This window comes from Anneissia japonica, unplaced genomic scaffold (genome assembly GCF_011630105.1).
Source record: "Anneissia japonica isolate Jap-2015-1 unplaced genomic scaffold, ASM1163010v1 scaffold3040_len1308831_cov196, whole genome shotgun sequence".
In the NCBI taxonomy this organism is placed as follows: Eukaryota; Metazoa; Echinodermata; class Crinoidea; order Comatulida; family Comatulidae; genus Anneissia; species Anneissia japonica.
In genome coordinates, this window is record NW_022718257.1 from 1,199,837 (window position 1) to 1,213,859 (window position 14,023).

Below are 14,023 nucleotides of genomic sequence, written 5' to 3' on the forward strand. Positions count from 1 at the left end.
TGGATTTAGGCCTATGTGTTCTATTAGGCCTATGTATAACGTGTACTGATGCATATTTACAGGTTTTAGTATTCATTTTGAGTGATCCCAGGAAAGAATTTGTATTGGCTCAAGCATAAGCTTTAAAATTTTAACACTGTGTACAAAGGGGGGGGGGGAGGAGCCGCGGCTCCCACGGCTCCCCCGCCCTGGATACGTCCCTGGCTGATGAGCCGAGATTAAGAACAGCCACGGAATTTGGTCTGTACTGCTGCCTTTTAGAAGAGACAGACAGAAATTGCTGAATAATAGACGACAGGCTGAAAACAGGATGAAATTATTGTCCATCACTTAGAATCCTATCAAGAAGGAGCACTATTTCAACTTCATGGAGAAGATTTTGGAGAAGATTCTTGCTGAACAGGTGAAGGAAGACCACACGACCATGAAGAAAAATGGTACCTACTTCAGGGCCTCGTCCCCCCCCCCCCCCCCCCCCCCCCCCCCTTTTTTATTCCCTTTTGTTAATAAAAAAAAATAATAATAAAAAATAAAATTTAAGAAAATAAAAAATTAATTTCTTTTAAGAGGATCTAATCACCTCATATGAACTGTTTTGATTGTTCTCATAGTCAAAGTTACACTGTACTATATATTGTATTGTACAGTATATTTGTTAATTTGACATACTGTAAACCTTTTACACTTCATGGAAATTGAATTTTGATGATATCGTCCATCACGGTGGGGGAGTGTGCTGTTTATACCGGGATATAAACTTTTGAAGTACGCCCTCTCTCGTTGTAGTGGTTTTTTTTTTTATGGTTTCCCAAAAGGCAAATTCCTAATTTTTATCAGTTAAATGAATAATTTTGTGGATTTGATACCTGATGTGAGTTAACAAAGTTTGATTTTATCACCAAAGACCAGTGAAACCTTGTTCGTAATTTTCTAAAGTCTAGTAGTGCACAAACTTGTTCCCCTGTCCCCCACCAATCGATGCCTATGAACATTTAATTTACTCTGTTCAGAGGGAACTCATATTTGTGTATTATACATTTATTATATATGTAGTTACAGCTGATAGTGGCTCTTGATGGCATACTAAATCAATTCATTTTGAACTGAATGAATTCAGAATTTTTGACAGTACATCTAAAGGTACTTGCATTTAATGATGCATCTTTACACATATGGATCTATAGTGTGCAAGAGTGTAGACAAATAATCCAGAGTTGTGTTTAACTGACAGCAGGATGCTCAAAAGACTTTAACATACCCACACACATGCATTTGTGGAACAACATGTGTGCTTGTTCGACTTGACTTTGTTCTGATTGGTCAGTTTTTAAGTTTGATTGACAATTTGGTGAAGTCTATTAAAACTAAACATGTGTGCAGGTCACAATGACTTCAGTTTCATGTTTCTTTTCTTGGATGATGCATTTCTGGCTCCTTTTGCATTCACAGGTTTGCTGATATTGTTCATTTCTATGAAAAATATTGACAAAAAAAAACCATTACAAACTTCATGAAATTATAACAAACACTATATAAACACTGATATCAACATTTATACACTTATTTACTGTTAAGTTATAACTCTATTCAACTGCTATAATATAGTAATATTTGTTTTATCATAATACAACAAACAATAGATGTCATCTGTTTGGTAGATTTATTTTTAAGACCAATTAAAAAAAAAATAGTTTCTTGTCCTATTTTGGAAAAAAAAGAGAATGAGGGCACATTTCTTTTCTTTTTTTTACTCCGAGATGGCAAATCCAAGATGAGCAATGGGAAACAGCTACTACTTTCTCACTTTTACCAAGTAGCACTTGACATGATTCATACCATATGTATACCCCAACCACTAACAATCAATAGAGGAATTTTACTGATGTGAGTTAGACAGAATTTTGTACATTTTGTAAGATCAAGCAAATAAAAAGAAAATGGTGAGGCAGAGAAAATAGAAACTAGTATTTTTTTTTATTTGGCCTAACATTAGATATTTAAGCCTCTTAAAGATCATTGTCATCTGTTCAGTTATATATAAACGGCTAGGAGATGTATAAATATAATAAAAAAATAAATAAAAATAAAGTAAATACATAATAAATAAATATAAATGCATAATGCAGTATATACACAATATAACGCAAAAGTTTATCAGTATATAGAATCATGAGAAACTTCTTCCAAGGACAATGCAAATACTGTATGTATTTAGGTTTAAATCTCATATTCATGTTTAACACTGTATTCAGATTTAATTCTCATTCATCTTACCAGGTGGAAATGTAGCTGGAATTCTAGATTCATCAATATGTTGCTGAAGAGGCAGATTGGGATCCAGAGGAAGCCATGGAGGGCTGGTAGGACTGTAGTGGCCTAGTTTTTGTTTCTGATGATTGGCATGGAGGTCATAGCAACTCTTACCAGCAGCAGGATCTGTGCTTTGATAAATACAGGCATGGATATCTCTGGCATTGTGGGATAGCAGATACTGGCCTTCTGGGAGGCTACACCAAGGTAAGATAACACATTGAAAGGTAAAATTAATAACATCAATAAGAGTAATAAGAAAATCAACGATGATTTAATAAGGATAATGATAACGAGAATGATGACATAAATTATGGCATGTTCACACATATTGTAGACATTTTTTAATTGATATATTTATTTAATAAATTTTTGAACATAGAAAAATATAGCATTCAAGACAGTAAAATAGTTAAAACACATGATCATGATACAGTCTATTATTTCAATTATCATAATCACCATCACCAACATCATTATTAAACTATCATTACCACACTATAATCATTATCAGTATCATCGTTGCAGTCACCGTCACCATTGCCATCGTCATGTCACCACTATTGCTGCCATAACTGTGGTCACTGTTTTCATTTTTGATGTCATCACCATCATGTTCTATTATTTAGTTTCTGTCTAGGAAACACAATATAGTTTTCATTACCACAATCGCTATCATCGCCATAGTATCATCACCATCATCACAGCTTTAAGCCTTCATTCCACTGCCACTACCATTATCCATCATTATCTTTTGATCACTATTATCACCATAAGCTATTACAATCATCATTAACATGACTACCACCACTCTATCTCCATTAACATTATCACAATCCTCACCACCATTATGCCCATCCCTAACTATCACAATAGTCATATCATCACATCCATCCCCAAACTATCACCATAGTCATATCATCATATCAGTACACATCACTACTGTATATCATAAACCAACTATCACTCAATTTATATCACAATCATAATAACACTATTATCAACATTAAAATAAACAAATCAAATCTTTAAACATTGGAAATAGTTTTATTGTAATTTACTTTTTCTCTTACCAAGAAAGACTCTTTAGGCATGAATGCAACATTTTCATTGATTGCCCAGGGCTAGAAAATAGAAGAAAATAAAATAAAGGAAAATTGATTATAAATTAATATACTATTGAATATTTATTTTGGCCTTATAATAATAATTACAATGTCTGGCTCCATTATTTAATAGGGAAGGTTCAATAGTAAACCATCTCTCCCAGTGCTGAGTTGTGTCTCAAATGAGACAAAATTTATTTTTCGATTGCTTTGCCCATCTTATCAGAGGGCATTCCGGGAACATTGTATAGAAAACTCCTACTCCTATGCCTACACCAGTGTAGATGATGAACGTGAATTTCACTTACCTAAAGGGAACCAATGGATTTAGAATGGATTTCAAGTCAACATACTCCAGCTTCAAAAGTTCAGAGGTGATGACATTGATACGACCTAAAAATTAAGATAAATACTCACATTTAATTGCATGAAAATAGTAACAAAACTGATAAATTATAGGTGGGCAAAGTGAGGCCACATGTGACCTGAAGATTATTTTGTTGCGGTCCGCAAAATTAATTTAAAACCCTATGTGCGGTCCGCCAACCATCTTCGGCTAGAAAACCACTTTTTTTTTTTTTTGGCCCAACACTGATCATCTGTGACAAGTAATATTAGAAGTGAGCATAAATTGTTATAAAAACAGTCAAAAGTTATGGAAAATACCTCTAATAAGCTGAGCTCCTGGTGTAAGGAAAAGCTTTAACCATCCGCGACATACTTCACTGACTGTCAACTGCTCATGCCCAAATGCTGGTTGATACTCCAATTTTGGTTGAATATACAATGAAACATCCTAACCAGCAAACAAATAAAATTGTTATAAAATTGATGGTTGCACACATGCAAATGATTAGATTAGGAAAAATTTGGCGAGTTCGAGCAGCAGTAAGAATATCAAACTTTAGTGCAAGAACGGCTGAGTTCAGAACCTGCAAATGTTGTTTTTGCTTTGGTCTGTGGGTTACTTCATACAATGAAAAGTTAATTTTTATAAGTTAGTCCCTCGGTACTGTGTGCACAATATCACATGTCCAAAAAAGTGAGCTCAGTACCCTATTCCATAGCAGTGGTCAACGGCGGCGGAACGTTTTTGAAAATGGGGGGGGGGCCATTTCATAAGGTCCAGTATGCGAGCGAAGCAAGCCTCTAGGCTGGGGACCGCCAAGGGCCATCGGTGGCTACGGATATTTTACGAAGTTTGGTGAATTTTTATAAGTTATTCTATAGGCATCAAGCTACTGTAATATGATTTCATATTTGTTGCAATTTAGTGGCCGATCCAGGAATTCGAAATAGAAGAGCCCAGGGAGGGTACTTTCACAGATAGAAGATCTATACTACCTCAGGCCCACCATGGTTGTAGCTGAGGTAAGAAAATTTGTGATTATGGCACCTAGATGGCCGAAATTGCACTTCCAGACATAAAATTTGAATATAATTATCTCTATATCTCCATATTTTTAAAGGGGTAGGGGCGGGCCGGCTGGGTCCCATTGAATCTGCCACTGGGTACTTTAGCAGATGGAGAATCTGCCAATGGATTATTTATCATGATCCTTGATATGGGTTTCCCGATGAAAACTTCCCTTTTACCCTAGTGGATAAAAATTACCCTTCTATATAGCCCAACTGTGGCGGGTCCAGAAGTCGAAATAGAGGGGTTCCAGGAAGGGTCTTGCGTAAATCAAATGTCCACCCGCATAATTTTGGGGCTGAGGTAAGAAAAAATTATGATTATGGCACCTCTAGATGGCCGGAAATGGCACTCTAGGATTAAAAATTGAATACAACTTTTGTCTGTTTTCTCCATTTTTTTTTTTAATTTTGAAAAAAATAGGAGGATGGGGTCCCGTGTTGACAGGGTTCCCTATTGAATCTGCCACTGTTCAATATAACACTTGAAACAGCCTATCATTTTGTTTCACAAATGATTAATTCGTAATGTCAAGCGAATGATTTTTTATTCGAAAGATTTTTTTTTTACTCAATATAGTTTTCACAACCAATAACACATTAAGAGTTGCTCAACTCAAAAAGGGAACTTGTAATGTTCGTGAGAAAATGAAAAAAAAATCTATATTTTATAATAATAAATAGGTAAATTTATAAGGCGCAAATAAACAAGGTGTAAGCACCAAATAATAATAATAATAATAGCCCTAATAATAATATTAATACTAATAATAATAATAAATAATAATAATAAATAATAAAAATAAATAATAATAATAAAAATAATAATATTAATAATAATGACATTGCAGCGTTCGTAAAATGTTTGTCACTGGTGTTGGGAACAGTCACAAAAGTGGGGGGCCCCCAGTAGAAAAAGTGGCCCCAATGGGCCCCCCGCCGCCATTGGCAGTGGTGTACAGACTATGGTGGACAGCAGATGCCCAGGATTTTCAACAAATAACATAAATTACATTTAATATTTACTGCTTAAGCATCTATTATAATATTTAAATACTGTACTGCCGTAATTCAGGAATGGAGCAACATCATTGTTTTGTATGTTATATGGAACATATTATCTTAAAAATAAAGTTTTATTAATATATTAATTACATTAAAAATATAACATTGAGTTTATGGGTATCAGGTTCTGCTTTCTAACCTGATACTTCTAACTGAACATGTGTAGTTTTATAGACACTAACCTGTTGTGATTGTACTTTTGATCTGCCATCTGTAGAGGATTTTACGAGGATTTGGAATTTTCCAAAACTCCACAAACTGTAGGATGTTTCTCCATCCTCTGCATCATCACTTGAAGGTAATCGAGTCTGTCCAATATTATCAGCTTTGTGTTCATTAGTACTAAGTTTCTTCATGAATTCTTCTGATTGTCTTTGAACATCTCTTGGATCCAAACATTTGGCAGAATAAGCAAATACATCATCTTTTTGGGAATTATTCTGCTGTAGTTCTTGATGTATTGTTACATTTTCAGCACCTTGCTCTGAAAATTGCTTCAGGGGTACATGTACAGGATTACCTCTGTCCTTTTCATCTGGTGAAGCAGGGGTCAGTACCAAGCAATTTTCTTCCATTGATTCACAAACACCAGGCTCCTTAAAACTTGTTTCAGTGTTCTTTTCATCACTGTCCATCTTACATAAAAGGACATTTTTCTGAGATGTATCAGGTCTGTGAAGACCCTTCAGTCTTGTGCTTCTCCTTAATGGTGAAAATTTGTCCAATGTCTCATCAACATTGGTTCCATTAGGTTTAGTATTTTGGTTTACAATAGAATGACATTCATCACTACTATCTTTTTTCATTTCATGATCATCAAATTGTGTCTTTTTTCTATTCCTTGTTAAAACCCCACTGACATAGTTTCTGTTACAGATACTAACTGTGTCCCCTGTTAAGTGTGATTGATCCTTCTGGAATGTGTCCCCATCACCTTCATCATGGCTGCTTGAATCCTGAACTATCACCAGTTCATGTTCTGTATCACTGCTTTCACTAAATAATGTTTCTTTTGTACAAGTCTGCACACCAGATCTTTGATTTAATTTCTCTACTGATTTCTCCTGCTTTTCCTCACAAACACTTTCATCTTGAAACTTGGTATGAGGTAGATTGTCTTGGTTAACACATTTAGAACTACAAACAGAATGCTGAGAGTCCACACTGTTATTAGACAAATTTGGACCCTGAGAATCAATGAACTTGTTGGTAAAAGTCTCTTGAACTTCCACTACATTTACCGAATTATCATTTTGATGCTGTTCAATACTTTTGTACAATTCTTGTGATGTATGTTGCTGACATTTTGTGGCTTTCTGAATCTGCTCATTTGATGAGGTATTATTTCTCGTTGCCTTTTGTTTAATCTGAATCCCTTTTGGAAACAGCTTCTTTGAATTTCCAAAGCCGAAAGTCTCCAGAAGATCAATCTCAAGGTCATCTCCAAAATCACATTCCATTTCATTTGTTTTTAATTTCTTTGGTTGAGATGATGAAGTTAAATTCTCTGTAGTTTTTTGTTTCCCTGTTTTTTGTTCACTTTGTTCATTTTGTTTCATACTCACGTCATTCAAATGATGCTTCATAATCTGAGTGTGAAAGAGTGTATTTTGCTCTTTTGGAAGATATGTTTTTTTCAACAAAGGTGCATCTATCACAACAACTTTTTGGGTGGTTGAACCTTTCTCTGAAGAATAAAAAAGAAGCTGACATTTTATGATGTGATTTGGAAGGAATGTAGCATTTACAATTAATTCATTGAATTCAGAAATAAGAGAATATGCAAATGGTCATGATTTGTACTTCAATATTTTAATTTGATTATCCCTATTTGCACAACATGTGACATGAGTTTATACAGACTCTAAACTACAGATGCTATTCACAGGTCCTGGTAGATTTGTTTATAACAATTAGCAGCAGCAGCTACATAGGCTGCAATAAACTGTTTAAAATTGATTCAACCAATATAGTAACTGTAGATCATAATCTTAGGCGAGGTTTTTTAAATTTTTATAAATTAACAACTTAATAATAACGTTTGTTTCTAAATTAATCCAGTTCTGTATACTTTTGTCTACACTCACTTTGGTGGCGAATAGTGACTGGGATTTCCCACTGTTGATCATAGTTTGGCGGATGGTTGTCAAGCAATGTGAGAAGTGCTTCACTGGAAATGATAAAGTCTACTGGATTCTCAGCAACCAAGCCAGTTATCCTTGGATCAAGACTCAAATCCTTCATCAAAGTAGTAAAGTTTATTACTTAACAGATGTAGGCCCTACTAGGTTCTTTACAGCGCACGAACCAATTGTGGGCCTACGGCATATCAGACTTGCCATCCCAAAACCAGCACAATGTCGCTAATTGTAAAGCTGAGTAATCAGCATATAGAATGTGGTAGTATTGTATATTTTAGTACAGGGAATACATAATACTTTTTAACTCATAAATTTTGCAATAGTAAGTCTATTCCAGTAATAATGACCCATCATTTTAAAGCTTATATTGTAGTGAATATCAATATAAAAAAGCCAATTTTAACTTTTTTTGTTACTGATGCTGGTGCTGGCATGGCGAGCCCCATATCGTCCTTATCCAAGACAACTTTTTCCATCCCCAGAACCAGAGGCAAGTGTGCCACTCGAACAGGCACCAATATTATGGGTATAACCTCCAAAGAAAACCCTCAAAAGTCCAAAGAATCATTTCCAGTGGGGTCCTTTATTTTGGTGATTGAGCAGTACCCTGGGAGACAACCCTACTCCTTTCCGAAGATAGTACTTTGTTCTTTAACATACACATGAGCCACTGCACAGACCAACAGCTTAGAGTATTGTCTTATCCGAAGGCAATGCATTTTTTTATGCTTGAAATTCAACCCTCTATCTGAAACACTAGAACACTAGCAGAGTTCAGCACACACACACACACAGTGGCTACCACAAGTTCAGCCAAATGAGCTATGTTGCACTCCTGCCTTTAATAACTTGACTATTACCAAAAGATTTTAAATGTTTGTTTTAATTTTTCTATTTATATTTTTGTGTTTTGTAAGTATATAACCTGAAATAATATTAACAAACCTGATGATGGGATATGCATGTGATTTGGTCTAAAATGGCTTGGTTCTTCATAATACCTTTATAGCTTGATAAGCAAGGTTGATCAATGATCTTCCTCTTACCCTGTAAGTAAAAAAATAATATTACAATGGTTGAAATGTACAGCAAATATGCATTAATACTAACAAACCAAATAGGTCTTCTCATTGAAATCATGCAAATGTACCATTTTAAATGAATACATTTGATTAGTCAATGCTCAAATTGTATTCATCAAACAAAGTACAAATAAGACAGTATAATTACAGCTCCCATATAGGATCTGTGGTGTAATCGATAAAAATATGCTATCTATGTTTCACTATTCTTTTAACAAAATAAAAATCTATATGAATTGCTTACTTTAAATCAAGGGGTGGGTATACAATGGATTGGATGGCCAAAATAAACTTTTGATTTAAAACTAAGTGGTTTTCTAGTAAAGGATGGCAGACAGCCGCACACATAGAGTTGTGTTGGCTGCAACAAAATTGCTGTCGAGCTGCATTTTGCCTACATGTGCTTTAAATATTTAAGTTAGCCAACACCATTTTCAGAGGAGTGAAGAAAAAAAGAACTAAAATATTTTATTTTCTTATTTAGCAAAATGAATTTACCTAAAGCATTTAAAAGCAGATTGGATTCCTTATTGGTAGGGGAGGTTTTGCGAAACAAGGTATAAAAAAATGTTTCGCCAAATCAAGTAAAGATTTCTGTAAGAAAGGCTGTATCAACAGTCTGTAAACCTTTTCTTCTTATTCGAAAGAGAAAACCGACAACAGAAACAAAGGCAACAACACAAAAAGTGGCACAAAACAAGCAAGTATATCTTAACGATGTGACATACATTTCAGAATGTGAAATTACAAACCGTAATTATAAGATGTTTAATGAACTTCATGACGGCATCTGTTTTATACACTGCTCCAGCTCTTAAGCTAAGAGTTTGGTGAACTGTGTAGTAGCGTGGTACACCATATAAACGCTTTAGAGAATGTTCAAGGTATCTCTGCAAAAACCAGAGTTTCCAATTAATGTTTAAATATTAATATTATTACTATCATTGCCATCATTAAAGTAGTCATTAAAGTGGTAGTCATCCACTTCAATATTATTCTCATATTAGAATATATTGTAATATACTAAAATATAATAATTACAGAAAAATACTATTGAAGTGGATGCTTGGTGATTATTATAATCATTTTAATTCTACTATAATACAATAATACTAATAGGTATTAAAACTATTGTTATTATTAGAATTATTATGTCATTATAAATTGACATTATGATTATGATAATTATTAAAATAATCCTACTCTTGCTATTATTATTACCAATCCTATTATTATTATATCATTCTTCTATTCTTACTACTACAGTGTTGCTAATACAATTACTGAAGTTCTATTAGGATCAAAATTATTATATAGCTACATAAAGACAAATTAAAGCATTTTCTTTCATTATTCTTATATTATCATCATTCTCCTTACCACAACATTGTTCCAGCCATGCAGTGATCATCATCATCATTTTTCCTTTCTCTAATGAGTTACTGACCTTCATGTATTGACATTTGAACTTGTAAGTCAACACTAGTCTTTGGGGTAATCAATTGCAATTAAAATTATTGTTATATTATTAGAATTATTATATCATTATAACTTGACATTATGATTATAATTATTAAAATAATCCTACTCTGTATTATTGCTATTATTATTACCAATACTATTATTATTATATAATTCTTCTATTCTTACTACTACAGTGTTGCTACAGTTCTATTAAGACCAAAATTATTATATAGTTATGTATGCAAACACCATTAAAGCATTAAAACCTTAAATTAGGATTATTTTCATTATTATTATTTTATCATCACCACTATCATCATCCTCCTTACCACAACATTGTTGTACATCATTTTTCCGTTCTCTAATGAGTTACTGACCTTCATGAATTCATTGACCTTTGTACTTGTGAATGAATAGTCTTCGGGGTGGTCAATTGCAATTGATCGCAAGTAGCTCATGAATTCTTCTTGTTCTTGACCCACCTGCATCTGTAATTTCTTCAATAAAACATTAATCAAATGAGCATATTTTCACACGACATGATGCATTATGAATGTTATTGTAAGTGAATAAAAATTCAAACCACCTTTTAGCTAACAATATGATGCTCAGCCAAATATGCTAGATTGCTTCAGTTGGTATTGAATGTTCCATACACAGCACTTTCTATAAACCTGCGGACACAGCAGTGTCAAATTAATATTACCATTAGAGCTAGGCACTACCAATTGACTGGCCATCAATTCTGCTATATTTGTCAACACAAGGACTGTCATTTTTGTTAGGAACAGACCACGAAGACAGACACAGAAAAAAGCACTGCTAGGGCCTAGACAATCAAAAGAAATTTGGTTTTTTAAAATTTAAGGATGAGAACTGCCATTACAGTTAGCGAATACCAGCTATAAGGACTGCCATTAGTGTTAAGAAGTACCAGACCACAAGGCACTAGTAGGCCTAGACCATGAGGACTGACTGCCATTTTCTACTTTTTAGGCATAAACACATTATGAAAAAAAAAACTTTTCCAACCGACCTACCTATTTTTGGGATTTTCCCAAAACATGACCAACACTAGAATTTGGTTTTTTTTTTTGGTCTTACTCTTAGGGACCACAAAGAAACAGAACTGGACTATCAGGACTGCCATTAGTGTTAGGCACTATTAGACCACAAGGATGGCAATTAGTGTTAAATGCACTATCAGAGCACAAGGACTATCATTGACATTAGTGTTATTAGTACCACTTTCTCAACATAGTGAAATTTTTACCTTGAAATGCTCTATATTATTTAGATCTTGTTTAGATGAAAGCTGAGGTACATATGTTGAGAACTTGTGATACAATTCTAGATACTTCTGCTGTTGTGACCAAGTTAAAGATGACTTCCTGGGGAATGGATACCCCAGCTTTGGACTCTTCAATTTAGGGTCTGTCTCCAATCTTATGGGGAAAAAATGAAAGTACTGTAAAGCAATAAAGAACCACTAGATTCTTGGGAAAAAAAATCAAAGAAACTGAATTTTAATAAAGTCATAATGATGATGTTGACGATGATATTGGTGATAAAGACAATGATTGTGATGATGATGATGACAATAATGGCGATAAGGATGACGACATGCTGATACATACTGGTGATGATATGGGGCTTGCCATGCCAAAACCAACATTAGTGACCAAACAAAAAAGTTTACTTTATAATATACTGATAGGTCATTTACTGGAATCAACTTACAATTGCTAAAGTTATAAGTAAAAGTATTACAGCTTCTCTGTACTGAAGTACTGTATACAATACTGCCACAATATGCTAATTAATTTTAACATGCAGTGACAGTACACTGGTATATATTAACATGTATCAGTGCCACATACTCTATATTGAATATAGTAGATATATAGCAAATGAGTGTGTATTTTATAGTTAATGATTAAAATGATAATGAAGATGACTGATGATTATTATTGACAAGGATGATTATAATGATGGTGAACATGATGGTAATGGTAATGGATGCAGTAGACTTGTACGCATAATACTAGGTCTCTACGCACTTTTAACAATGTCCAAGTTGAATAAAAGAAACAAATAAGATAAAGAGGAGACACAAAAAAACAAAAACCATCAACAAAAAATAAAACGATGATGATGATAATAAATGATGGCAGATAACAAAGACCTTTTAAAATACATACCCTTGATGAATGTTAACATTTGATAATTTGGAGTCTTCTAAAAATCTCTCCAGTGATGGTTTTAAAGACAGTCTGTTATAACTTTCTTCTGTAAAGAATGGTCTTGAGTCTTGTGGTAGATTTAAACAGAATCTGTTAAAAAGGAACAATAGAATTGTATTGGTAAATAGCACATGAGGAATGAGTAACTCCTTAAAAAAAAGTTAAAGAAATGTTTGTGGATATTATTATTCATCTGGGTTGGTTATTAGTAACAAATAATATAAAAATTCTACTCGATATACTTTCTTTATGGGGGAGACTTTCATGCAAAGTTCACATTCTCAGTGAACTGATGGATCCTTATGTTTGACGCAAATCGCCTCTTTCACCCCACCCACCAATCTACTTTCCTTATCAAAAATTACTTCATCCTTTTTCATGAATGAATGGAACGCGCTGTCCACAGGGCTGGCAGAACGTTTTCCAAAGTGGGGAGGCCCACCAGTAAGATGAAAAGATGAATAAGAATATGAATTGCGAGGGAGCCGATCATACAAAAATCTGAATAGACATTATACATTTTCTGCCAAAAAAGTGGGGGGGGGGGCAGGGTTCCACCTGCCATGGTCCAAATGTGTGAAGACCACTGAATCTGCACATCCTGAACTTGCTCCATGATATTGGTGCACATAGAAACTGTTTCGTTTTTTCTATGTACAACTAATGATATTCAGGGTCTTGCCATTGAATTGCATAACAACTTTGCTTTGTTTTTCCTTATGCTGCAGGGGGTATAGGGAAAATGTAACCAAAAAAATCATAATGAAAAAGTCATTCGTTCTGGGCCTTAGACATACTTATATAGGTCTATGTCTATGATACATTTCCTTAGTGTTTTTGTCTTTTTCCACATGTCAGTAATTAAGCAAAATTTTGATAGAACTTGAGAACTCTGGATCAGTGACAACTGTGTGTTCGCAGAACCATGAAGATCTTTACACAATGTTGGCAGACAATTTGGAACTTTTTAAAATATATAAAAAATAAATAACACTTTAAAATATAAACAAAATTAAGCATCTAAATAAGTTGTTATACGTATGTGTAAAAAAAAAAAAAAACCGCAAATAAACATTAGAACTGGGAAAAAGAGCCCATGGCAGTATTCGATTTGGTCTAGGCACTGATGCCGTTTTGGTTTATTGCCGTTTTAACCTGCCCAGTGCAGTGGCGGCTATATAATTTATGGGGGGGGG

General features: G+C 34.1%; 1 protein-coding gene across 2 annotated transcripts in view; it reads right to left on the reverse strand.

The window, feature by feature from the left end:
* Nucleotides 1-501: 501 nt before the first annotated feature.
* The window catches only part of LOC117110500 (little elongation complex subunit 2-like), a 14,284-nt gene continuing 762 nt past the window's right edge, over nt 502-14,023 (reverse strand). Inside the window, exons 2-13 of one of the 2 annotated variants that reach the window (XM_033253231.1) lie at nt 12,786-12,917; nt 11,858-12,029; nt 10,962-11,081; nt 9,873-10,010; nt 8,984-9,085; nt 7,985-8,135; nt 6,080-7,584; nt 4,083-4,212; nt 3,725-3,809; nt 3,384-3,434; nt 2,275-2,507; nt 502-1,470 (exon numbers count right to left, since the gene is read on the reverse strand). In XM_033253231.1, the coding sequence (XP_033109122.1) occupies nt 1,382-1,470; nt 2,275-2,507; nt 3,384-3,434; nt 3,725-3,809; nt 4,083-4,212; nt 6,080-7,584; nt 7,985-8,135; nt 8,984-9,085; nt 9,873-10,010; nt 10,962-11,081; nt 11,858-12,029; nt 12,786-12,917 (2,908 nt within the window). In that variant the 3' untranslated portion in view covers nt 502-1,381. Of the gene's footprint in view, nt 1,471-2,274; nt 2,508-2,531; nt 2,947-3,383; nt 3,435-3,724; nt 3,810-4,082; nt 4,213-6,079; nt 7,585-7,984; nt 8,136-8,983; nt 9,086-9,872; nt 10,011-10,961; nt 11,082-11,857; nt 12,030-12,785; nt 12,918-14,023 lie in introns of those variants that run through there. The other variant, XM_033253232.1, reaches the window with a different exon arrangement.